The 25825-nt window shown below is 42.5% G+C and overlaps 1 protein-coding gene across 2 annotated transcripts in view; it reads right to left on the bottom strand.

Moving 5' to 3' along the window:
* LOC127442466 (tyrosine-protein kinase JAK1-like) overlaps nt 1-25602 on the bottom strand; it is a 49908-nt gene extending 24306 nt beyond the window's left edge. The window contains exons 1-12 of one of the 2 annotated variants that reach the window (XM_051700518.1): nt 25474-25543; nt 24068-24200; nt 23138-23330; nt 22901-23024; nt 20042-20171; nt 10677-10840; nt 8190-8529; nt 7862-8047; nt 7608-7765; nt 5877-5991; nt 3743-3938; nt 909-1006 (exon numbers count right to left, since the gene is read on the bottom strand). In XM_051700518.1, coding sequence (XP_051556478.1) covers nt 909-1006; nt 3743-3938; nt 5877-5991; nt 7608-7765; nt 7862-8047; nt 8190-8529; nt 10677-10840; nt 20042-20171; nt 22901-23024; nt 23138-23318 — 1692 coding nt within the window. In that variant the 5' untranslated portion in view covers nt 23319-23330; nt 24068-24200; nt 25474-25543. Of the gene's footprint in view, nt 1-908; nt 1007-3742; nt 3939-5876; nt 5992-7607; nt 7766-7861; nt 8048-8189; nt 8530-10676; nt 10841-20041; nt 20172-22900; nt 23025-23137; nt 23331-24067; nt 24201-25473 lie in introns of both variants that reach the window. The other variant, XM_051700517.1, reaches the window with a different exon arrangement.
* Nucleotides 25603-25825: the final 223 nt, after the last annotated feature.

Genomic DNA, 25825 nt, shown 5'->3' with positions numbered 1-25825 from the left:
AAAAGCCGTCACAGCGTCATGGCGTCAATGGTGAAATCTTTCAAGATCATTAATTTAACCTTGATATTCATTGCAAATTTAGCCTGCGGTGTAATTTTAACAACTCTAGAGAGAGCGTTCCATATTTTTCAACTTTAAAGTGGCAACCCTAATAGTGCCTGGGAACAGGTGCATGTAAACAGGCTAAACCCGTAAAGCAATGAATGGGAGACCACAGCAAATATAATTTTTGCTTAACCGTTTGCTCCAACAGCAAAAGAAAACAAATCCACTATTACACTTTCACAACTTTCCAAAAGAAGAAGAAATTAGAGAGCGATGGATTACAGCAGTCAGAAGAAAGAAAGAGGCCAAATTTTCAGTCACTCCCTCAGCAGCTGTATTAGAAACCTCATTGCAGTATCAGGAATATATACTACAAAGTGTAATGTTATAAATTTGCATAAAATAATAAAAAAAATTGCATATATAAAAAGCTTTGTGTAACAAGTAAAGGTTTGGCAAGGAGGAGGCGGGAACCGGCTGAACAGTCAACATAAAGTGTAATGGCCAACATAAACAACAAACATAAAACATAAGGACACACACACAAGGTGGCCGTGCATCTCTCTCTCTCTCTCTCTCTCTCTCTCAAACAGGCATCTCCGGCTGCCCCTTATCAGCTGATTCAGCGCCGGCCGTGCTCCATCACGGCCCGCCCACGCCCTCCTCCTCATCACACTTTGCTTGATTTACGCTGCTAAATAATGTGGTATCGCGTCATCACAGCAGGGTCGGCGCTACAGTGAACAGCGTTCACTGGGGCAGCAGGGGGTGGGTGCTCCCACTGCTGACATGAGACACATGCAGCATATAAGGAAATTTAATTCAAATCATGCGAATAAGCACATAGGGTTTAGATGTCCAACCTGGATGATGTGCTCTTTGAGGATTCTATGGAAGACACGATGACTCTTCAGAGAGGGTGGTGAGTCTGGTCTGGTCACCATGAGAAGGTTGGAGGGCTCTGAAAAAGAGTGAATGAAAGATTATTCATGTTTCTGCCTTGATGAGATGCCACAATCAGAGGCGTACAAATCTAGACTAAAAACAAATAAAATCTTACTCTTAAAGGCTTTTCATGGCAATGAGTGAAATGATACTCATAGGGGTCAATGGATGCATTTCAGAACAAATATGAAGAATATAAAGATATTGTGTATTTTAAACCAAGATCTAAATAAAATCTAAGAGGTTGCCAGGGTGTTACTACAGTATACGTGTTCAGAGTGGTTTTCAGTGCATTGCTAGTGTGTTCTTGGTTGTTGTTAGGGTCTTGTGGATGGTCAGTTGCTTACTGGCCAAAAGAGCCCACCCACCAATCTTTGTGATATTCTGGTCTCTAGGTATAGCTTGAGTCCCTCCTTCAGGCGAGGCAAAAACTGTACATTTGATCACTTAGAAAAGTAATGGCAAGCAAAAACCCTTCTTCTAAAATCCATTTGATTTGAGGTATTATTAATATCTGTAGGGTGTTGCTCATTCTCATTTGTAAGTCGCTTTGGATAAAAGTGTCTATAAAGGTTAAATAGTGCCTAAATGATTTTCATGCGCAGAGTGAGACCTGTGAAAGCGTAAATCAAATTGCAAGTTTAATTTTTCTTACATGTGCACAGAACGTTTTGTAAAGTAGTAAATCAAGTTGCAAGCACAAGAAAAGATTATTAGCAATACTTTTAGTATTGTAATAGTATTAAGTGTAATTCATATGTTGTGAATCTGTAATTTCATATTAACACAAAGTAAATTTGATTTGTATTCTTCTGACTTACTTTTTTTTCGCGCTTTCACTTTTGGCACTGTTTTTGCGCCTAAACATGGCCAAAAGTATTGCAAACCTGCAAACAGTGATATGCAAGCAAAGAAAGGGTATCATGAACAACAAAACGGATTGACTGCGTAGAATCAGTCTGTATGTGTAAAAATAAACTATCGCAAATTGTAAATTATTTGTGTTTGTGGCGAAAATATTTTTCATAAATAATCCAATATACATTTCTGTCTTCCCTTTTGTTGCGCTCACACTTGAATTTCTCACTGGCATGAATTTCTCACTGAAAAATGTTTTGCAAGTGCGAGGGGAAAGGCGGGTCTACCTGCTTCTAGTATCCTGTCAAATGAGGTTTTCCTTGACTAGTTTACTCTGACCTTATTGGTTTAATAATGTGACAGACAGCTTCTTCTTCACATGGCTCAGTGTCGTTCCTCTGGGTATTTCTCCTATCTTAAATATGAAACTTAAATATTAATACATTCACATTCCTTAGCTGAGAGAGTATAGATTTATTGATATAAATCTCAATCTGGTGTTCAAATGTTTGTTTTGTTGCTGTTTATTATTATTTTATTTTTTTTAATTACTTTGAATTATCATTGGCATGGCAAATGGGTGGATGGATGGATGGAACTTGCTGGTATCATAGAACTCATTCTAGAAAACAAAATGATAAAAGTAAACTCTATCTTTCTATCTGTTCAGAGAGTTTCGTTTTATATGGCTTACTTTATTTATATTTTATTTATTTCTAGCATGAGTTCTATGATACCAGCTAATTCCATATATTCATCAAAATGCCTTGCCAATGATAATTAAAAGTAAATATAATTAAAATAATAAACAGGAACAAGAAGAAACATTAGAACACCAGATTGAGATTCATATTTATATCAACAAATGGTATCAGATCAACTTTACTCTTGCAATTAATGAACGTTACTGTATTAATATTTAAGTTTAATATTTAAGATAGGAGAGATACCCAGAGAAACGACGCTGAGCCATATGAAGAAGAAGCTGTCTGTCATGTTATTAAACCAATCAGGTCAGAGTAAACTGGTCAAGGAAAACCTCATATGATTGGTTACTAGAAGCAGGTAGACCCGCCTTCCCCCTCATGCTTGCAAAACTCTTTTCAGTGAGAAATTCGTGCCAAAAGTGGGAGCGCAACAAAAAGGAAGAAGGAACAGTGTATATCAGATTATTTCTGGAAAAACGTTATGCCACAAACACAAGTCATTTACACGTTTGCAGTAGTTTATTTTACACATACAGACTGATTCTATGTGGTCAATCCGTTTTGTTGTTCATGACACCCTTTCTTTGCTTGCATATCTCTGTTTGCAGGTTTGCAATGTTTTTGGCCATGTTTAGGCGCAAAAACATGTAAGCGCAAAAAAATAAAAAGTAAGTCAGAAGAATACAGACCACATTTACTTTGTGTTAATATGAAATTACAGATTCACAACACATGAATTACACTTATGCAAAGCATTAAAGTATTGCTAATATTTTTTCTTATGCTTGCAAATTGATTTACACCTTTACAAAACGTTCTGTGTGCATGCAATTTATTTGAGCCCTTGCAATTTGATTTACGCTTTCACAAATCTTACTCTGCGCATGCAAAAAATGTTATCACGCTTGTAACTTCATTTAAGCTTTTACAAATCTTACTCTGCACGTGCAAATAATTTAGGCACTATTTTACCTTCATAAGCACCTGCTAAATGACTAAATGTAAATGTAAATCTGTAGCACTTGGCAAAGGGTCTTTTTTCAACACTAGTTAATTCAATTCAGCCACGATGCAATTGCTATAGCACTAACATCTCTTCATCAGCTCATCATCCTTTTTTGGGTTATAAACCCCAGGCTAGATATGTACAACTGAAGAAGTGTGAAGGAGTTCTGTGTGTCCGGTACCTCTGGGTTGGGGTGGGCATCTACGCTCAAGTCTTAGGCTGATTTTATCTGTTGTGAGACACTGTCTAGATAGGTGGTCCATCAGCTCTCTCACAGTGGGCTTCACAATATCTGTCCCAGTCAGCTTGAAGCCCTGAGTGCTCACTTCGATCTGAAAGGTCTTGAAGGTTTTGGTGGTTTTGCCATAATTATCCCACTAGAATCACAAGGGACAATTTTTGTTGATGCAGATAATACTTTAGTTTAGATTTTTTGCTCCTAAATTGCAGAATCTACAAGTGTATCCCTACATATAAAAAAACATTGATTTGAGAGCTAGAGCAGAGGCAAGGTTTTGAGATGAATAATAGCTGTGTTTCCACTACTGGGCCAAATGAGGGCGTGCTAGTGAGTGCCAGGGCTAGTTGCATTCCCACTGTCACTTCCGGTGCTTCATCGTGCCTCCACGGAGCTTTCTCTGGGCCAACGGTCAATTGCCTTTTGCCCGCCGATTACCCCTGGTTTCGAACAAGGCCAACCGGGATTGAGGCGGGTGCAATGTCAAAGCAGTGTTTCACCGAACTTGACAAGATATGTATCCAGCGCACAAGTTTGGGAAAAAAATACATAAAAAAATGCTGGCACAGTACAAATCTTAAAACAAACAATGGACAAAGCAGTGCCCAAAAAAAAATGTCTTTCCACGGTTAGTGAATATTCAGAAGACAGTGTGCTTGTACAACATCCCACTGTTAGTGGAGAGACCACTCAGGACACCATGGCAGTTACAGTCAGCGAGTCGTTACCGCTAATTTATCTTCCTAGCTAGCTAATGCTTACTTTCGATTTAAACTTGATATTCTAGATAACTAGATAACATGATGCCTGAGCTCTGCTTTTGCTTGTGAATTGGGCGAGGTTTGTGATGTATTAAGGGCAGGTTTTAGGGCAATGCTGCGGGGCTATAGGTCCGATGGTGGGAACACAGATCGATTTTGGTCTTGCGGCTCGAGGTCCGAGGCTATTGGCCTCAGCTGGCCAGTTGATAGCCCTGGCTCACACTGGCCCGATAGTGGAAAAGCGGCTAATGACTTAAATGTCGGTCTGTTCCTCACAAAAAGCTATCCACCTTATTTTTCAGCAAAACTTGGGTGCCGCCATTATCAACCTTGAATGTGGATCACTTCCGGTATAAGCCACTTCCAGCTATTTTAGCTATACAAAAATTCTACAATATGCTGCTTTATATTACAGGCTGCCAATAAATGTCACATTGGTTTTGAGAGCATATATTTTTACAGTTTATCGCATTTTGTCTTCCTTTTATCATACACTGTTACACAGGCAGATTGAATGAAATCAGGCACTGACACGCCTCCACAAACTTTACACAACCAGCAGAGAGAAGAAATATGCCGGGAAAATATTGCTTCTACTTTCTTTGCACCAAAACTGCATCCTGTTTCATCTTGGCAAACTAATAAATGCCTTTTACTCTCTATTCTTGTCAGAGAGCATTCTCTCTTTCTTAGTGGTGCACAGTAAACAGACACGCAGATCTCACATTCAGCAAGGCTTATGAAACATCTCCTTTGAAAAAAAATAAATAAAGGCAACATCGGAGGTTATGCAGGTACATATGAACGCAGGTGACAAGAAAAAATGCATCGTCACAATCTCGGTAAAGAAAGAAGCAGATTTTATAAACGTCACTTCAATACAAAAACACACAGCAACAAGTGAATGACTAACTTACTCTTTTACTATAAATGCTGACGTTAGAAAATTATCCGACATTGGCACATAATTCTGCTGTACATCCTGTGATTGTGTGATAGTTTACAGTATAAGCCCATATCACTAATACCTTTCTGATATTATATGCCAGCAAAACTTTGTCACATTCGCCAGAAATGCAGCCGCTGCTTACTTCCGCGTTGCAAAATAAGGTGGATAATATGGTAATTAATAATATTAACTACTTTTTTAGCACTTTACTGTGCTTTTTTATCATTTTTTTAGCCTGACAGCGTGCGTTGCCGTTCATTTTCATTGTACGGAAAAGAGTAGCTTGAAAATTACGAACTTTTCAAACTTCTGATTTTGTGTTCCACAGAAGAAAGTCATGAGGGTAAACAAAAGTATTGAGGTGTACCTCTTTGCAGATGACCGTCATTAGAATATGATCAAAATCGAGACCACTCCAACGCAGCAGGTACATGCCCTCCTCATAGCCTTCCTGTTTGAGCTTCTGGTTGGCATATTCAGTGCTGAGGAGACAACAGAACATCATCTTTCTAATAATGTTTTTCTCTGTCATTTTATCATTGTAGATTATTGGAATATGACAGTTGTAGATGCTGATAAAACATGTTGAGCAATTTATCCAGTACTATTTATCATAATGTTATATGAATTTAGGGGTTAGTTCACTCAATAATGAAACTTCTATCATCATTTACTCACCGCATGGTCATTCTAAACAGTTATGACTTTATGGTGTAAAATACGTTATCATTAACCCTTGTGCATATTAAAACTTGTTGCACGAAGATGCGTCACGCTAAGTTTGATGTCAATAATAATAAATGATTAAGTTCAGGCAATAAACTCTGAATGGCACAAGCTGATAAGTTCTTTAAACTTGCAGTCTGTTAGCCAATCAGCTTGCTCACATGTGATATGTCAAGCCAATAGGTCCTTTGAGGTGTAATCAGGTAGACAATCAACTTGCGAAATCTCTGCCTAACATTTAAATTTGCCCAGTTTGCAAGTAAGCTGGTTTCACTGCAGCATGAAACCCTCCTCCTCCCCAGCTCTACTGGTCTAAATCTGCAACAAGGAGATTGTATTTATGTCCAATTGAGCAGCAGCAGCAGCATGTCCACATGCTTAACTCAGTATGTCTTTGTATGTTCTTGCAGCAGCAAGTCTCTGTTCTTGCCGTGCAGCAGCAGCGTAGCAGATCTAGTCCGCCAAGACCAATACCCTATTAGTATGTCAAGCCCACATTAACATTCTAAATCTTTCCGAGAGTTGTCATGACTGAAATGCAATAAGCTCTTGCGAATCTCGTAACCCAACGCAATGCTCCAAGTTTGAATATGCGATGGTGCAAATGAGATGTGAGAGCTACAGCGGAGGGAAAATTATCAGTGACTACGTTTAAATGCATTTAAGAAAACGGTTTATTCCAGGGTTTTTGCAGTAAGTGGCATTCTGAAACGTCGTGTAAACAAGAAAGCAGATTTCCTTACGCCTTACTTGGGGGAATCCCAGAGTTTTACGTAAGAGGGAAACCCCACTATTGCAGCACAATTCCGCTGCAGGTCGTGATAGAAAGTTAAGAAAACACACACAGCAACCCCTCTGGAATATCTGGAAATAAAGTGATGCAACGGGGAATAAAATATCAAAGTCTTCCTCGACTACCATGTTTATTATTTACACCAGCGTTGCTGGGAAATAATGTTGCTTTGGAGAAAGCTGCTTACTGACAGTGTCGCATGTATACAGGAGCAAAGAGAGTGCCACTTATACAGTGCATGTAAATGGGAACGCTACTTTCTCGCAATACACCACTTTCGCGCAATGTGTCCCTTTCTCGCAATAAGCTGTTTTCTGATGTCCATGTAAACATAGTCAGTGAATTGTAACTTACATTTTGATCTGTTCCTCACACAAAGCTGTCATATACAGTAGCTCAAGAAAACTTACGATACAGCACATGAGTGGTATGGTCTACATTTTAACAAGCGCAACAACTTGTGGTCACTGCATGCTTTTGCGCTTTTTAAAAGAGCAGCATGAACATTATACGTGTTTGGAACAACTGCGCATTGCTTTAAACATGAGATTTTCCCAAAAATCATATGCATGCACTAACTTGATTGGACCATGACAGCCCTCCCGCAGATTCATTTCCAATGAGACAGGAGCCACGTCTCGGCACAGGAAATGATGTGCATCTACTGTGAGCCTGAAGTATCCATCTACAAGACTGGCAAAGGACAGAGCCTCCTCATGGGTAGATAAGTGCAGCTCCTGTAGATGATCAAGATAACCAAACAGCATTTAGGAAGCTATAATTTACACAAGATAAACCAAAATTGATAGTTGACAGATTAAAGTGAGCCTAACCATCTTTTTGTTGTCCTGTTTGTAGACTGTGACCAAAGAAAATTTGATGACAATGTGTGTTATCTCATGAAAGTCTGAAAAGATTGTCCATCGCTCCTCTTCTGTTGCTTGACTCAGTTTCTCTCTGTCTTTTTTACCTCTCTTTGAATTGAGCCTCTTCTGATTGGTCCACAGATCTGAACAGGTCTTTGAAACAAATATATGACATTAGAAACTGTCGTCCATCAAACGATTCATGTTTGTGTTCTGCATCAGTGGCTCTCATCTGGTGGTACATTTTGGTACTGTGAGTCCTGAAGCAAAACCAGTTGAGCAGAAGCTTTCTTACCTCGGTGGAGACTTTTCGCCAGTGAATGCCAGAGGTTCCAGACACCAGGATCTCAAGGTGAACACCATCACCACGGCTTGAGTCTGTAAGCATTTCCTCATTCTCATGTATGATGAGGGAGGAGGGCTCAAACACCTCCTGGCCAAAGTGCTGAGTCAGAGTCTCTAGACTAGTTACATATTTGACCTTCAGGTCATGAGTACTGATGTTACTGCCTTGCACCGTGTTCTTGTTAAACTCCTCAAGGAACACTTTAAAAACATTGGAGATGCGTAGACGTGTGAGAATGTTCCTCTGGCGTATGGACTGGTACAGGACCTTTGGGATGTAATTTTTGTATCTAACGAGGTGAGGAGTAATATTGAAAGTTACAGAAAGAAGCAAGGTAACACTTTGAAATTACATTAGCCATTGTACTCAATCTACGGTGACAAGAAAATGTATGTGAACCCTTTGGAATTAACTGCATTTATGTATAAATTTGTCTTAAAATCTGGTTCGATATTCATTTAAGTTACAATAATGAACAAACACAATCTTTTTTAACTAATAACACACAAATTATTGTATTGTTTTTGTACATATTGAATACATCATTCAAACATTCACAGTGTAGGTTGGAAAAAGTGTGTGAACCCTTACGCTAATGATGTTAATAAAAGTTAATTAGAGTCAGTGTTTGGCAAACCTGGCATCCAATTAATGAAACAAGATTTGAGGTGTGGGTTAGAGCTTCTTTGACTAATAAAAAGCACTTAAACATTTTGAGTTTGCTAGTCACAAGATGCATTTGCTGACTTGGACCCGCAAAAAAGAGATCTCAGAAGACCTATAGTCAACAATTGTTGCTTTGCATAAAGCTGGAATGGGTTACAAATGTATCTCGAAGAGCTTAGATATTTATCTGTCTACAGTTAGACAAACTGTCTATAAATGGAGATGATTTAGTACTGTGGCTACTCTCCCTTGAAGGAATCATTGGAACTGGTTAACTTCTCTGTTCATGAGTCTACTATACGGAAAACATTAAACAGGCATGTTGTCCATGGCAGGACACCATGAAGGAAGCCGCTGCTTTCCAACAAAAACATTTCTGCGTGTCTAAAGTTTGCCAAAGACCACCTTGACACTCCACAACACTACTGGGAAAATGTTTTGTGGAATGATGAAACTAAGGTTGAACTGTTTGGGAAGAACATGCAGCACTAAGTATGGTATAAAAAGGGCAACACATATCAACATGAAAACATCATCCCAGCGGTGAAGTACGGTGGAGGGAGCATCATGATTTGGGTCTGCTTTGCAGCCAGAGGATTGACAAGTTTTTAAGTCCAAGGGTTCACTTACTTTTTCCACAGCACTGTGAATGTTTAACGGGACGTGTTCAGCAAAGACATGAAAGATTATAATTGTTTGTGTGTTGTTAGCTTAAGCACATTATGTGTGTCTATACTTGTGACTTTGATGAAGATGAGATCACATTTTAAGACCATTTAATGCAGGAAACCAGCTAATTCCAAAGGGTTCACATAATTTTTCTTGCCACTGTACATATTAGTATAATTAATGAGCATAAGGCTTAATGTTATTTAACCAAGTAGGAAAAGTTCCTAAATCAATATCCTTGATTAAACAACCAATCAGATTTTAGGGTTAGGTTTAGGCATGGAGATGGGGTTTGGGGTATTAACAAAATTCCAACTTAGCCTTTCCTCTGATTTTCAAGGTTGATTATGGTTAGGTTTAGGGTTATGATTGCTTTATAATGTTGTTCCAAGACAAACAAATGATATTGATCCAGGAATATGTCCTAAACATGGCTAAATTAAGTTATGCTTAGAATAGCAATAACAATAAACAGTGATGAAACTACAAGCTTTTAAAAAAGTTACACATAAACTATAAACTGCTGAAGTAGTACATACATGTGATTATACTGTACCATGACAACTAATGTTAAGTGTCACCAGAGCCATAAATCAAAGGCATTTACTTTATATTACGTTTCTATTTTAACTTCTAAAATAAATAAAAAAATAAGCATTTGATACAACATACTTATTGTGTATATATGTGTTGTTACAATGTACTTTTGAAGTGCCTGCATGTAATTACATCTGCTGTTACACTGTTAAACCTACCCCTCTGTACCCTAACTTCAGTAGGAGCTAATGGAAATTTTGCAAGTTTTACAGAACAACATGCATGTACACATAAAGTAGACTGTATCTAATATTCAATATTTAAATGTAAGTACATAGTTGAAGACTCCTAATATAAAGTGGGATCAATAAAAAAAGGTCACTTCATTACTATATGACCCCATAGTTTACGTCAATCTGTAAATAAATGCATTACTTTATCCACATGTATATTTAGAATATACTGTATAAATGTGTAAGATGTCAATGGTTAGACGGATTAAAGTCTTATAAATGAACTGATTTCATTAAATTGAATGAAAATGTATTTTTAAGATGCTCTTACTCATATGTATTGCCTAGATCACAAATGGAAAGATGTTTTTCAACTGCATGATGGGAGATGGCCATCACAGCCATTCCCAAACACTCATTCTCTTTCTGCTGCATGTCACTCTCATCTTGAGCATTGCGCAGCGGGGCCAGACCGCTCTGAAAGTCATGCTGACTCTGTGGAAAACATGTAAAAATTAGAATAAACTACTTCGTCTGACATTAAGGATGATCATTCTATTTATAATGAATATATTAACATTTTTTTTGTCTCTTTTTATTTTTAGAGTGTTGAAATTCCACTATTTTGTACATTTTCTAAGACCTTTTCACTTCCCCTCTATTATGTATAAAATGTATAATGCATAAATGTAATTTATAAAAAGTCTACTGTGTGCATTTTCCTAAGTAATTAAAGAAAAAAATCCTTTTCAATTCATTTGGTATTTACTTGGTACTTTTTTTATGACAAAGAATCACTGTCCTAAATGTCATTAATTTAGAGATTTTTTACATCATGATCTGAAAGTAGCTTTTTAGGTGTCATTTGCAAACAGGTTTAAAGGAATATTCCAGGTTCAATACTAGTCAATCTCAATTGACAGCATTTGTGGCATAATGATGATTACCAGAAAAATTCATTTAGACTCATCCCTTCTCTTCTTTAAAAAAAAAAAAAATTAAAAATCTGGGTGACACCGGGTGCTTGAGGGTGCTAAGCACCCTCAAACGAACCTTAGAGCACCCTCAATTGCAGACCAGGGCAAACTACTGCCCGCGGGTTGATTTATCATGAACGTTTTTTATTAGATCTTTCATTTATCTGGCTTTGGGACCTATCGCGTAAGCTTTTAATATGCTCAGGGTTGCCAGATAATAGATGCAACACCCCAATCAGAGATTTATACTTGCATAAATAGGAAATATTTCGCCTTATGTCTTACTTAATTTATGCAATCTGGCAACCATGCATGCGAGTGCGCGCGCTCTCCCTCTCCTCTTTGGAAAAAAGTGCTCAATAGTGCAATATTCTGCTCAAAGAAAAGTGTGATGCAGCCACTCCGTGTACATTCGTGAGGCTGCGTCTGCTGTTTAGTGCCAGGTCTGTGAACAAATCTTTTCAGTGATGAAATTTAGTAAATCCCAATAGATCTTCGCATCATTCGCACACGGAGGGGACACGCGAGCAAATCCAAGTGAGAGAGGAAAATGTTTGTTCTTTGTGTTATTTGTAAAATGCTGAAGTCCCACACATCTGTATGTGAATGTTACTCTGGCAGTAATCATTTATCAGTGTCATGCAGCCTTTTTTATTCAGTTGTGTGCTGAATGGGGTGCCAAACAAACCATTGACGAGACTCACATCATGACCCATGAGCGTGTAAACAGGTTGATAATGTTCTGAGAATAAAACAAATGTGTCCACTTTGTGGCCAACATTAAAATAAGCCTTTAGAATCTATCATTTCCGAATATTTTATTTTACTATAAAACCAGACCCCTGATGTAGAGTGTTAAATTGAATACTAAATTATCACTGCATTGAAGTATGGTAAAATAAACAATTAATAATTATACTCAGTCTTAATTCCGTTTTACTAACACGTGATAGAAATGTAGCAGCAAAACTTCATGCAATCGCAGAATGGTCCCATCAGAATACACTTCAGAAAATTGTGCATCATTCATTGAGAGATGAGTGCACTACTACTTCTGGGATTAAAAGATAAAACTATGCAGACATTTTTATGTTCTCTATTTCATGTTCTACCAAAACAATTGCACAACTCTGCTCAATTGAATATGCACTAATACTGTAAATTGGCAAGCAGATTTCCTTGAATCTCATCAAACACACAAAAATTCCTGCAGTCTGTGAACACACAATTACTGCATCAAAACTTATAAACGTGTATGATTGTGCAAATCAGTATGTGCTAATCTGCATGCGCAGCATTTTGCTGTCATTTTCAGCAACAGATCATGTGAAAAAAATGAAGCAATAAATGTTTTGTACATAAAAAAATTATTTACGTTGTTTTATTAGCATTTAAACATGATTTAATATATTTAAAGAGCACCTATTGTGGTTTTTCAAATATTACCTTTCATGCAGTGTGTTATATAGCTGTTTGTGAATGTAAAAAAGTCTGCAAAGTTTCAAAAATCAAAGTGCACGACAAATGGAGTTATTGACTCCCAAAAGAACGTCATGGTTACTGGTGTAACCTCCGTTCCCTGATGGAGGGAACGAGACGTTGATGTCGATGTAGTGACACTAGAGGTCACTCTTGGGAGCCCGAGACACCTCTGGTCTTTGATAAAAGGCCAATGAAAATTAGCGAGTGGTATTTGCATGCCACTCCCCCGAACATACGGGTATAAAAGGAGCTGGTATGCAATCACTCATTCAGGTTTTACGCTGAGGAGCCGATATAAGGTCCGGCCATTTCAGCGGGTAGTTCAGCGTTGTGGCAGGAGGGACCAACGTCTCGTTCCCTCCATCAGGGAACGGAGGTTACACCAGTAACCATGACATTCCCTATCTGTCACTCACTCGACGTTGGTGTCGATGTAGTGACACTAGGGGTCCCTATACAAAACGCCACAAGGCTGAACTGTGTTATGTGAACTGGCGGTGTGTGGTGGGCAGACTTGCTGTGTGCCTCATAGCCAGCGCACCAGGTCGACACGTAACCTCCCCCAACACAGTTATGAGTGTCGAACGGCCCTTTTTGGGGACAAGTCGACTACCCAGAGATAGAGACAGGCTTAACCCAGTCGTGGCCTCTTTCCCCTTCTCTTTTTCCACTCCCTAAAAAAGAAGGGGGATTATCTGACTGGGCCGCCAGGTCTAGTCGGGGGTGTCCCTCCCAAGGGGAGGACACCGCGGAGACCACACCTCGCCCCAAGAGAGGGGGGATATTTAAGTGGAAGAATACATCACATGGTCTTTCCAACCATGTGGAGAGCCTTCAAGGTAGATCCTGCCCAATGGGGGAGGAGTTACTACAACATGGAGACTGAGGGGCTCTGCCCAAGGAAGACGCAGTTTGCCGGTAGGGAAACGAACTAGCGGAAGATATAGATCGCATGGGGTTAGCCTTACAGGGAACCGCCACATGCGGAGCACCTACCCCAGAACCGGGCTCTTAGTTAGCGCGTGTACTGGGCCGGCAGCGAGTCTCTCCGAAAACTCGACTGCCACAGGGCTCGGAGGAAGTCAACCAGGGAACAACTTTTGTGAACACTACTGGGAATTAACAGCACACGTCTTCAGCTCAAAAGGAGGTGGAAGGCGCTATGTGCAAGCGATACACCCGGCCGGCTATCCCGGGCTTATCCGCTTGTGTTGCGTGCCACTACCTGGGACGAAACCGGTTCCACCCGGAGGTTGTAGAACCTTGCAAAGGTGTTGGGTGTTGCCCAGCCCGCTGCTCTGCAAATGTCTGTTAGAGAGGCACCTCTGGCCAGGGCCCAAGAAGCCGCTACACCACGGGTAGAATGGGCTCATAGCCCTACCGGGGGCGGCATGTTTTGGGCGAGACATGCCATAGTTATGGCGTCAATGAGCCAGTGGGCGATCCTCTGCTTGGAGACAGCGCTTCCTTTCCGCTGTGCGAGACGGGTTATGCGCACACAGGGACCTAGTGCTCTCACACCTCAGCCGACTAGGGCTTCGGGTCAGCTGGGAAAAGAGCAAGCTCCTCCCGGTTCAGAGCATCTCTTTTCTCGGTTTGGAGTTGGACTCAGTCTCCTTGACAGCGCACCTTACGAACGAGTGCGCCTAGTCGGTGCTGGCCTGTTTGAAGGCGTTCAAACAGAAAACAGCGGTTCCACTGAAACTTTTTCAGAGGCTCCTGGGGCATATGGCATCCTCGGCGGTGGCCACCCCGCTCGGGTTGATGCATATGAGGCCGCTTCAGCACTGGCTCCAGACTCGAGTCCCGAGACGGGCATGGCGCCACGGGACACACCGCGGGCCATTACGTCGGTCTTTCACCGTCTTTTCAGCCCTTGGACCGACCTCTCGTTTCCACGAGCAGGTGTTCCGCTAGAACTGGTCTCCAGGCGCGTCGTGGTCACGACAGACGCCTCCAAAACGGGCTGGGGCGCTGTTGGCAACGGGCACGCAGCCGCCGGCCTCTAGACGGGTCCGCGGCTGCGTTGGCACATCAACTGCCTCGAGTTACTGGCAATTCTGCTCGCCCTGTGGAGGTTCCGGCCGTTGATCCAAGGCAAGCACGTGCTAGTTCGGACAGACAGCACGGCAGCGGTAGCATATGTCAACTGCCAAGGCGGTCTGCGCTCCCGCTGTATGTCATAACTCGCCCGCCGTCTCCTCCAACGGAGTTAGCAGCACCAAGTCGCTGCAAGCCACTCACATCCCGGGCAACCTCAACACTTCGGCGGACGTGCCGTAACAACAGGTTACCCTCAAGGGAGAGTGGAGACTCCACCTTCAGGTGGTCCAGCTGATTTGGAGTCGATTCGGTCAGGCACAGGTGCACCTGTTCGCCTCCCAAGAATCCTCCCACTGCCCGCTCTGGTATGCCCTCACCGAGGCCTTCCTCAGCATAGACGCGCTGGCACACAGCTGGTCCCCTGGCATTCGCAAATATGCGTTTTCCCCCAGTGAGCCTGCTCGCACAGACCCTGTGCAAGGTCCGGGAGGACGAGGAGAAGGTCGTCCTGGTAAGCACCCTACTGGCCCGCCAAGATGTGGTGCTCGGACCTCACGCTCCTCGTGACAGCTCCCCCCGGGCAAATTCCCCTGAGGAAGGCCCTTCTTTCTCAGGGAAGGGGCACCATCCGGCACCCGCGCCCAGACCTCTGGAATCTCCATGTCTGGCCCCTGGACGGGACGCGGAAGACCTAAGCTGTCTCCCACCTGCGGTGGTAGACACGTTCACTCAGGCTAGGGCTCCCTCTACGAGGCGCCTGTATGCCTTTTAAGCGGCGTCTGTTCGCTAAGTGGTGTTCTTCCCATCAGGAAGACCCCCAGAGGTGCGCAGTCAGATTGGTGTTTTCCAAGAGAGGTTGGAAGGGAGGCTGTCCCCTTCCACCTTGAAGGTGTACGTTGCTGCCATAGCAGCACACCATGACGCAGTCGACGGTAAGTCCTTAGGGAAGCATGATCTGATCATCAGGTTCCTAAGAGGTGCCAGGAGGCTGAATCCCTCCAGGCCGCGCCTTGTTCCCTCATCGGACCTCTGTAGTTTTTCAGGGTCTACAGAGAGCCCCCTTTGTGCTTTGCAGTCAGCCGGGCTTAAGGCACTCTCCTTGAAGACTGCCCTCCTGACTGCGCTCACTTCCATCAAGAGGGTAGGTGAACTGCAAGCGTTCTCTGTCAGCGAAACGTGCCTGGAGTTCGGTCCGGGCTATTCTCACGTGATCCTGAGACCCCCGACCGGGCTATGTGCCCAAGGTTCCACTGCTTTTAGGGACCAGGTGGTGAACCTGCAAGCGCTGCCCCAGGAGGAGCAGACCCAGCCCTGGCGTTGCTGTGTCCGGTGCGCGCTTTACGCATCTATTTGGATCGCACGCAGAGCTTTAGAATCTCTTTTAGAATCACTCTCATCGAGAGTGAGCTAAGATTAGCCAGTCGTCGAGATAGTTGAAAATGCGAATGCCCACCTCCCTTAACGGGGCAAGGGCAGCCTCTGCGATCTTCGTGAAGACGCAAGGAGACAGGGACAGGCCGAAAGAGAGGACTTTGTACTGATACGCCTGACCCTCGAACGCGAACCGCAGGAAGGGTCTGTGTCGAGGAAGGATCGAGACGTGAAAGTACGCATCCTTCGGGTCTACCGCCACGAACCAATCTTGATGCCGGACGCTCGCTAGAATGCGTCTTTGCGTCAGCATCTTGAACAGGAGTCTGTGTAAGGCCCGGTTCAGTACTCACAGGTCCAAGATTGGCCGCAACCCACCGCCTCTTTTCGGTACAATGAAGTAGGGGCTGTAAAACCCCTTCTTCATCTCGGCTGGAGGGACAGGTTCTATCGCGTCCTTCCGTAGGAGGGTAGCGATCTCCACGCAAGGTAGCAGCGTTTCCGACTTTCACCAAGGTGAAGTGGACACCGCTGGACCTGGGCGGATGCCCGGCGAAGTGAATCGCGCAGCCGAGTCGGACGGTCCGGACCAGCCCTCGTGACGGACTGGAAAGCGCAAGCCATGCGTCCAAGTTCCGCGCAAGGGGGACCAAAGGGACAACGTCATCGGATGTACCGGCGGGTGGGGCCTCGCAGCGGGGTGGAGCTCGAGGTGCCACACCACATCGTGGCCGTGCTGAGTCCGAGGACATCGAAGCACTTACCTGGCTCCTTGTGACCACCCCCGGAACAGCCTGGGACGGGGGAGGAAGAGGCCTGTCCTCATGACCCGTGGAGACTGTCACATCGGGGGCAGATTTGTGCCACAGCTGGGCACTCAGGGCGGGAGACCGCCGCTGGAGCGCCAACCTGCCAAATGGAGTGGTGGACGGTGGTCGTGATGCCAGCCGTACACACCGGATATGTGACCCAGGGAACAAGGAACCCACTCTTGCAGAGCTCTTGAGTACTGCAGCCACTTAGGCATGCAGCGCAATTAAATGCAAAAGGTAACAAAAAGATGAAGATCTACTTACCAGCTCCAGAGCAGCGGGTTCCGTTGTCCCTGGGTCGCCTGTCTCAGGGGCGCTTCGAAGACCTCCGTGGGTTCTTCGGTGCCGGCTGTGAGACGGGTGGCGTCGGCTTCCTGCGGTGGGCTCCACGCCGGGGCCGGGCCGGAGGGGCGGGCTGCGGCGGAGCCGGTGCAGTCACCGCAGGGGGACGCCCTCGGCGATGAGTAGATGGGGTGCGGGATCTTGAGCCACGCCGGGGCAGGATAAGCCGGCTAGCATCCATCTACTGCTCTACCATCGAGAACTGCTGGGCAAAGTCCTCGACGGTGTCGCTGAATAGGCCCACCTGGGAAATGGGGGCAGCAAGGAATCGTGTCCTGTCGGCCTCACCCATCTCGACCAGGTTGAGCCAAAGGTGGCGCTCCTGGACCACTAGTGTGGCCATCGTCCGCCCGAGAGACCGCGCCGTGACCTCCGTCGCTCGGAGAGCGAGGTCGGTCGCCGAACGCAGTTCCTGCATCAATCCCGGGGCGGAACTACCCTCGTGCAGTTCCTTTAGCGCCTTGGCGGACTTGCAGGAGAGCCATGGCATGCAGGGCGGAAGTGGCTTGTCCAGCAGCGCCGTAGGCTTTGACCGTCAGAGACGACGTAAACCTACAGGCCTTGGACGGGGGCTTTGGGCACCCACGCTAGGTGGCGGCGTTCTGCGGGCATAGGTGCACCGCGAGCGCCTTTATCCACCGGGGGATTGCCGAATAACCCTTGGCCGCCCCACCATCGAGGGTAGTGAGAGCGGGGAAGCTGAAAAGATCGGGACCGGGCAGTAAAAGGTGCCTCCCGCGACCTTGTCAGCTCTTCATGCACTTCCGGGAAGAAAGGAACGGGGCGGGGCGTGGCTTTGAGCGGCGCCGCGAGCCCAGGAACCAATCACAGAGCCGCGAGGGTTCAGGGAAGAGCGGTGAAATCCACTCTAACCGACGCTTGCGGCTGTCCGGGAAAGCATGTCGTCATCTCCGCGTCAGCCTGTGACTGGGCGATCAACCCCGAAGGGAGGAGCCCAGCTGAGGCTTCCGACTGGACAAGCCCGCTCTCCGATGCTGCGCTCGAGAGCTCATCACTTTCGCGGGCTCCGAATAAGAGGTCGAACTCGCCGTGAGACGAGCCGGCGGACTCACCCGGAAGCCCGATCGGGGCAGACGAGCGTGCTGGGGAATGGGAGGTCCGCGGGGGGATACCCGGCGGAGGCGGTCCCATAGGGGTCCCCAAATCGCCCCCAGTGCTAGCCGCGCTGGCCTCAAACCCGTGGGTAAAAGGACCGAGGCGGGAGCCTCTGGGGTGGCTCGCTTTCTTACGAAGGCGAGCCGCGACCACAACGTTGCCATGGACATATTCACGCAATGAGAACGTGACCATCCACGAACGCTGTCTCCGCGTGAGCAGTGCCCAGACACGAAAGACAGTGATCGTGACCCTTAGAAGGCGAGAGATAACGAGCACAACCAGGAATAACACACAATCGGAAAAGCATCTTTAAAAAGACGCGTCTTTAAAAAGACGTTCCGTGTGTGCGCTCTTTTTAGAGAAATATATACTCTTTTAGAGGGGAAAAATGCTCTTTCAGAAAATATACTCTCTAGTTTTTCTGCCGAAGCGCCCAGGGGCGTTCTCTGCAGTGCACCAGTGCAGAGGAGGGAGAAGCCGCTGAAATGCGCCGTCAGATCCAGCAGGTGAATGAACAGTAGTATTCAGCTCAGCGAGCATGACCGTTCGGCTCCGAAGAGAAAATCTGAATGAGTGGTTGCATACCAGCTCCTTTTATACCCGTATGTTCGGGGGAGTGGCATGCAAATACCACTCGCCAATTTTCACTGGCCTTTTATCAAAGACCAGAGGTGTCTCGGGCTCCCAAGAGTGACCCCTAGTGTCACTACATCGACACCAACGTCGAGTGAGTGACAGATAGGGAAAGAACTGATTCTGAACACCTGAAACGAGTCGTTAGTAATTCCAGACTTACTTCCTGTACTAACCTACTTGGTAACAAAAAACCCGCCTCTGGTCTTCATTGGCTGCTCGCGAACAGCTTTGATCCGCCCTCAAACACTACACTAAGCGGTAGACCAATCACAACAGACTGGGACATTTGACCAATCAGAGCAGAGTAGGCTCTCTGAAAGGAGGAGTTTAGAATGAATCCTTTAGAACGGATCATTGAACGAGTCGTTTTTGACACTGGAAAAAAAGGTAATGCTGCAGCTAAAATTATGAGCAAATTAAAGTGTTTTTTGACCTTGGATGCATGTAAATCTATTGTATGTGACCTTTTAAAACAAAATTAGGCACCTTTAAAAACCATAATAGGTGCTCTTTAAAAAATGTGTAATTACGATGCATCTCCACTTTATACAGAGCACCCCGATTATTTTCAGACGCACCGTTAGTGATTTTGATCTGTAACCGGGCCTAGTGAATGGGGCAAATTTAAAGACAGAAATGTGAAGCTTATAATTTTATAAAAGCACTTACATTAATTCTTCTGTTAAAACTTGTGGATTATTTGAGCTGTAAAGTTGTTTAAATAGTCATTTTTACAGTCGTTTAAGGGTTTGTTGACATTATATAGTCATGGCAACGAAGTTGTAAAATTGGCTATAAGGGACGAGTCAATATATATATATTTTTTAATCAATATAATGTCACAAATGCTGTTGATTGAGCTTAACTTGTACTGAACAAGGAATATTCCTTTAATGTGGACTGTGGCACTGTACCTGTGCGTAGAGGTACGCTAGTGACGCTACATCCAGTATAGCCGTGCCTGTAGGTTCTGTATTTTTGAGAGTATGTCTCCACACTGGAGGAGACGTCTTACTGTTCCCATGCCAGTTTGTGAAATAGAACCTGCCCCAAAAATATCATTAAAATATTAATATTCAAATGCTCCTGGTACAGTTCTCTAATCTCCTTTTAAAATATATGCACACATATCACACCACTTTACAAAAAAAATAAAAAAATAAAATGCCTTATGTAAATTAATTGTTTACAAAGAAATACTTTACATTTCTCTGGGGGAATTTTAGCTATTGAGCAATATGTTAGTTAACAAGAAATGATGTCACAACCCATTCTACTGCGGAATGTAATATTTCTGAGTAAAACTAAAAAAATAAAAAATAATAAATGAATGAATGAATGAGAAAAAAAATGTAGGGTAGCACTTGATTTTATCCATTGGGATTTAATTGGATTGTGAAGACAGGTGGTTGGACGGGAGGGGTTAAGAACATAAGAGGGATTTGTGAGGGATCAGCCAAAAAGCAAAATCCTTTCAGAAGTGGAGCAAGTTATTATTTGATATATTACGAAGATAAACATTTTTCGGTAACACTTTACAAAAAGGTTCCATTAGTTAACATTAGTTAATGTATTAGATATCATGAACAAACAATCAACAATATATAAATCTGTTAATGCAATTTAATAAAAATACATTTGTTAATTGTTAGTTCATGTTTGTTCATGGTGCATTAACTAAGGTTAACAAATATAAATTAAAAATGTATTACTATATGTTAAAATTAACATTAACTAAGATTAATAAATGCTGTAGAAGTATTATTCATTGTTAGTTCATGTTAACTAATGTTAACTAATGTTAACAAATTGAACCTTATTGTAAAGTGTTATCCATTTTTCTATTAAATAAAGGGCACTGATTGGGAATTGTGCACAATAAGACCAGGGGTGTGCATTAAAACAGTAAATATGGTCAATTTTGATTTAATGTTGACATTAGGGTAGTATTTTAGTATGAATTAATTTTATTATAATCATGTTTTTTTAAACATCATTCATTTTAAACATCAGTTAAGACAAAAGGCATGTGCATTTGATTCAAGCACAGCAAAACATGCAAAAACAAAAACTCCCTACAATTTCCTCTCAAAGTCGCTCAATAAATGAAACATGGTGTCATTATCTGCATTACAGTGCATCCGGAAAGTATTCACAGCGCTTCATTTTTTCCACATTTTGTTATGTTACAGCCTTATTCCAAAATGGATTAAATTCATTATTTTCCTCAAAATTCTACAAACAATACCCCATAATGACAACATGAAAGAAGTTTGTTTGAAATCTTTGCAAATTTATTAAAAATAAAAAACGAAAAAAAATCACATGTACATAAGTATTCACAGCCTTTGCCATGACACTCAAAATTGAGCTCATGTGCATCCTGTTTCCACTGATCATCCTTGAGATGTTTCTACAACTTGATTGGAGTCCACCTGTGGTAAATTCAGTTGATTGGACATGATTTGGAAAGGCACACACCTGTCTATAAAAGGTCCCACAGTTAACAGTGCATGTCAGAGCACAAACCAAGCCATGAAGTCCAAGGAATTGTCTGTAGACCTCCGAAACAGGATTGTATTGAGGCACAGGTCTGGGGAAGGTACAGAAAAATGTCTGCAGCATTGAAGGTCCCAATGAGCACAGTGGCCTCCACCATCCGTAAATGGAAGAAGTTTGGAACCACCAGGACTCTTCCTCGAGCTGGCCGCCTGGCCAAACTGAGCGATCGGGGGAGAAGGGCCTTAGTCAGGGAGGTGACCAAGAACCCGATGGTCACTCTGACAGAGCTCCAGCATTTCTCTGTGGAGAGAGCAGAACCTTCCAGAAGAACAACCATCTCTGCAGCACTCCACCAATCAGGCCTATATGGTAGAGTGGTCAGACGGAAGCCACTCTTCAGTAATAGGCACATGACAGCCCGCCTGGAGTTTGCCAAAAGGCACCTGAAGGACTCTCAGACCATGAGAAACAAAGATTGAACTCTTTGGCCTGAATGGCAAGCGTCATGTCTGGAGGAAACCAGGCACCGCTCATCACCTGGCCAATACCATCCCTACAGTGAAGCATGGTGGTGGCAGCATCATGCTGTGGGGATGTTTTTCAGCGGCAGGAATGGGAGACTAGTCAGGATCGAGGGAAAGATGAAGCCAGCAATGTACAGAGACATCCTTGATGAAAACCTGCTCCAGAGCACTCTGGACCTCAGACTGGGGCAAAGGTTCATCTTCCAACAGGACAACGACCCTAAGCACACAGCCAAGATAACAAAGGAGTGACTACGGGACAACTCTGTGAATGTCCTTTAGTGGCCCAGACTTTAACATCTCTGGAGAGATCTGAAAATGGCTGTACACCAACACTCCCCATCCAACCTGATGGAGCTTGAGAGGTCCTGCAAAGAAGAATGGGAGAAACTGCCCAAAAATAGGTGTGCCAAGCTTGTAGCATCATACTCAAAAAGACTTGAGGCTGTAATTGGTGCCAAAGGTGCTTCAACAAAGTATTGAGCAAAGGCTGTGAATACTTATGTACATGTGATTTTATTTTTTTTAATATGTCTGCAAAGATTTCAAACAAACTTCTTTCACGTTGTCATTATGGGGTATTGTTTGTAGAATTTTGAGGAAAATAATGAATTTAATCCATTTTTGGAATAAGGCTGTAACATAACAAAATGTGGAAAAAGTGAAGCGCTGTGAATACTTTCCGGATGCACTGTATGTCTGAAACACAAAGCTATCCGTAAAAGCACAGAATAAGTGTTGAAATACCTCATGCGATAATACAGCTTCAGTCTCGTCGTCTCATCAATATTAAAGGAGTAATTGGGCGGATACCAGATCTTGCTAAATTCATCATAGAGGGCGAACAAACTGCTACACAGAGGAGATATACCTGTAATGATTGTAATGATAATGAAAAATTGAGTTTGCCTTCTTTTCCAGCGCTGTGACAATCATGTCATCTCCAACATTTACAGTATATTGTGTTATTGCCAACAAACGTACCCAATTTCTTGGCAGCTTCAACACATAGTACCTCTGCTGTGAAAGTGCCACTGAGGTGAGTGATCTGATGTGTGTCTGGCAGGTAAAAATGTATCTCGAGCCCTTGCAGTATTACTGATGCCATGAGTGGTTTCTTCTTCTTTCTTAGCACTTTATTAATGAAGTGCTGGCGAAAATCCATCCCAACACTTTCCTAAGGATTACATAACAGTTTAGTGTTTAAGTGTGGAGGTGTGTGAGAGGGAAAAGAGTATCTTTTTAGAGCAGTATTGGAGGAATAGTTAACCCAAAAATGAAAAATATGTCATCATTTACTCACCCACTCAATCCATAAACCTCCAGTGGTTTAATCCATGTCTTCTGAAGAGGTTTTGGGTGAGAACAGACCAAACTGTAACTCCATTTTTACTATAAATCTTGCCATTTGCATTCTCCTTGGCAAAGTTCTAGGAATTGTAATCGAGCTTGAAATCATGATAGTGCCTAGAGACTACTAATATAAAAATGTATAGTGAAAATTCAGTTACATTTTGGTCTGTTTTCACCCAAAACCGATTGGATCGCTTCAGAACACATGGATTAAACCACTTGGGTTGTATGGGTTACCTTTATTCTGCATTTATATTCTTTTTGGAGCTTCAACGTTTCCCCATTCACTTGTATTTTATGATGAGAGAGTTTCTTTTTTGGGTGAACTATTCCTTTCAACACAGAGCATACTAAAATTCTCAGTTTAAATAAACACTGTATTACACATGGCTGTGCTTTAGCTCTCTGATACATAAAAGAAAGAAATGTTATCTTCCAAACAATTCTGGGGTAAATCTCAATGTGGGACCACCTGTATTTTACATCAATAAACAATAACCCTTTGCAATGCATGAAAACATCATATTACTCAAATCTAATGTATCTTTAGGATTACTACACCTGTATTCCCAGAAATGAAAACCCAGAATCAACTGTAACTCCAGTAGTGCTCCTGTAGATCCAGTATGGTGGTTTACAATCACAATTTCGCTATTTAACCCTTCTGCGTCAATTAAAAAGTTACTCAGAGGTCCTAAGAGGACAAAAATATCTGTCAAAAAACTGCCATAATAATATTATATATTAATTTTACTTTCCACTTTCAAGTAGTTAATTTTTTTTAACCAAAATCAGACCTGATCATAAGTATCAAATATTCATTCATTTTCAGGCTTTTAACCCTTTAAATGCCAGTTTGTTTATATAATGCACATGTTGTTTTTTTATGGAAAAAACAAAACAAAAAAAAATAATTATTTTCCATATCCTAAATGCTAAAGGGGAATTTGTTGGGGGGGGATTAACACAGTCTGGGATATGTCAGTGATTAGCAACAACATTGATTTTGATGTATTATTATTTTTTGTGTAGTGTCAGATAAAAAAAAAACACACACACTCACACACACACACACACACACTTCTCAATACACACATACAAAACACACCCACACAATTTTAGCTGCATCATTTATTCAATTGGCCTGCAGTGCTCTACAATACATCAAACAAAAAATAGGGAAAAAGCATGTATTTGCTCCATAGGCTAAACATTGAAAAATGGCGCCATCTGGTGTAAAATATAAATGTAAATGTTGAAGCCAGGGCTCCAGAATGAAAGCATAATATCATAGAATTCATGATTTTATGCTTTAATGGCACTGGGATCAAATATTGCCGTTTTAATGTGTTTCAATGGGGACATTTTTGTCCTTAAGGTCCTGAGTGTAACTATTTTGTGTACACAGTGTATTATAGATGAAGGAATTGAAATATCAAAATTCTCTAAAAATACACACCTTTGGCAAAATGTATGCCGTTGGCATTAACACAGACAACATGATCAAAAAAATTTAAATGAAAAAGACAAAAATGTCCCGAAGGTCGCACAAGGGTTTATTATACAATTATTAATCATTGCCATCAGACTATAACAAAATATCGTGAAATGCAACACTCGACTTGGTAATATTGACACAATTAATATTTAAATATGTTTCAAATATAAATAGCCTATGTAACAAATGCACATTAAATCAACATCTACATTAACAACAGACTGTCCATGATAAAACGGAATAGTGTTTACAGAAACCAATTTTTTACCCCACTGAAAGACAGAAAAGCATGTTTTTAAAAACATCTGGACAATACAGTCATTAAAGTAAATCGAAAGTTCTAGGGTGAGATCAAATCACTAACATACTTTCCTCCTAATAAAGACATCCGTGTGCGCGTATTATTACAGCTACGTGTAATTGATTGTCCTATACATTATATTAATCATTTAAATAAATAATGTCTTACCATACTTTAGGCCTATCATCTGATCCACTGGACTCGATCTACTTCCGATGAAAATGATGCGGAAATTGACGTAAACTACGTGACGCACTCGCTCAATCTGATCGGCTGTTCAGCTCTTCCTTCTCATGGCGTCACCTTCATTTCGATTTAACCCCTGCTTCAACAGAATTTTTGTAATAGCTGTTGATGTTTTAGATCATATCGACCCCTTGTGGCAAAGTCTCTACGTCATTTCCCAGTGAAAGACTCTCTTTTCTGTATTAGCCTACGGGGTCGCTGGTAAATAGATAAGGAATGCATTCTCAAATGTTCACAATTTTTATTCTTTGTATTCTGTTTGCAGTGCTCTCTC

This window comes from Myxocyprinus asiaticus, chromosome 6 (assembly GCF_019703515.2).
Source record: "Myxocyprinus asiaticus isolate MX2 ecotype Aquarium Trade chromosome 6, UBuf_Myxa_2, whole genome shotgun sequence".
Classification (NCBI taxonomy): Eukaryota; Metazoa; Chordata; class Actinopteri; order Cypriniformes; family Catostomidae; genus Myxocyprinus; species Myxocyprinus asiaticus.
The sequence above is the reverse complement of the archived record's forward strand: the minus strand, read 5'-3'. Positions and strand labels throughout refer to the sequence as shown.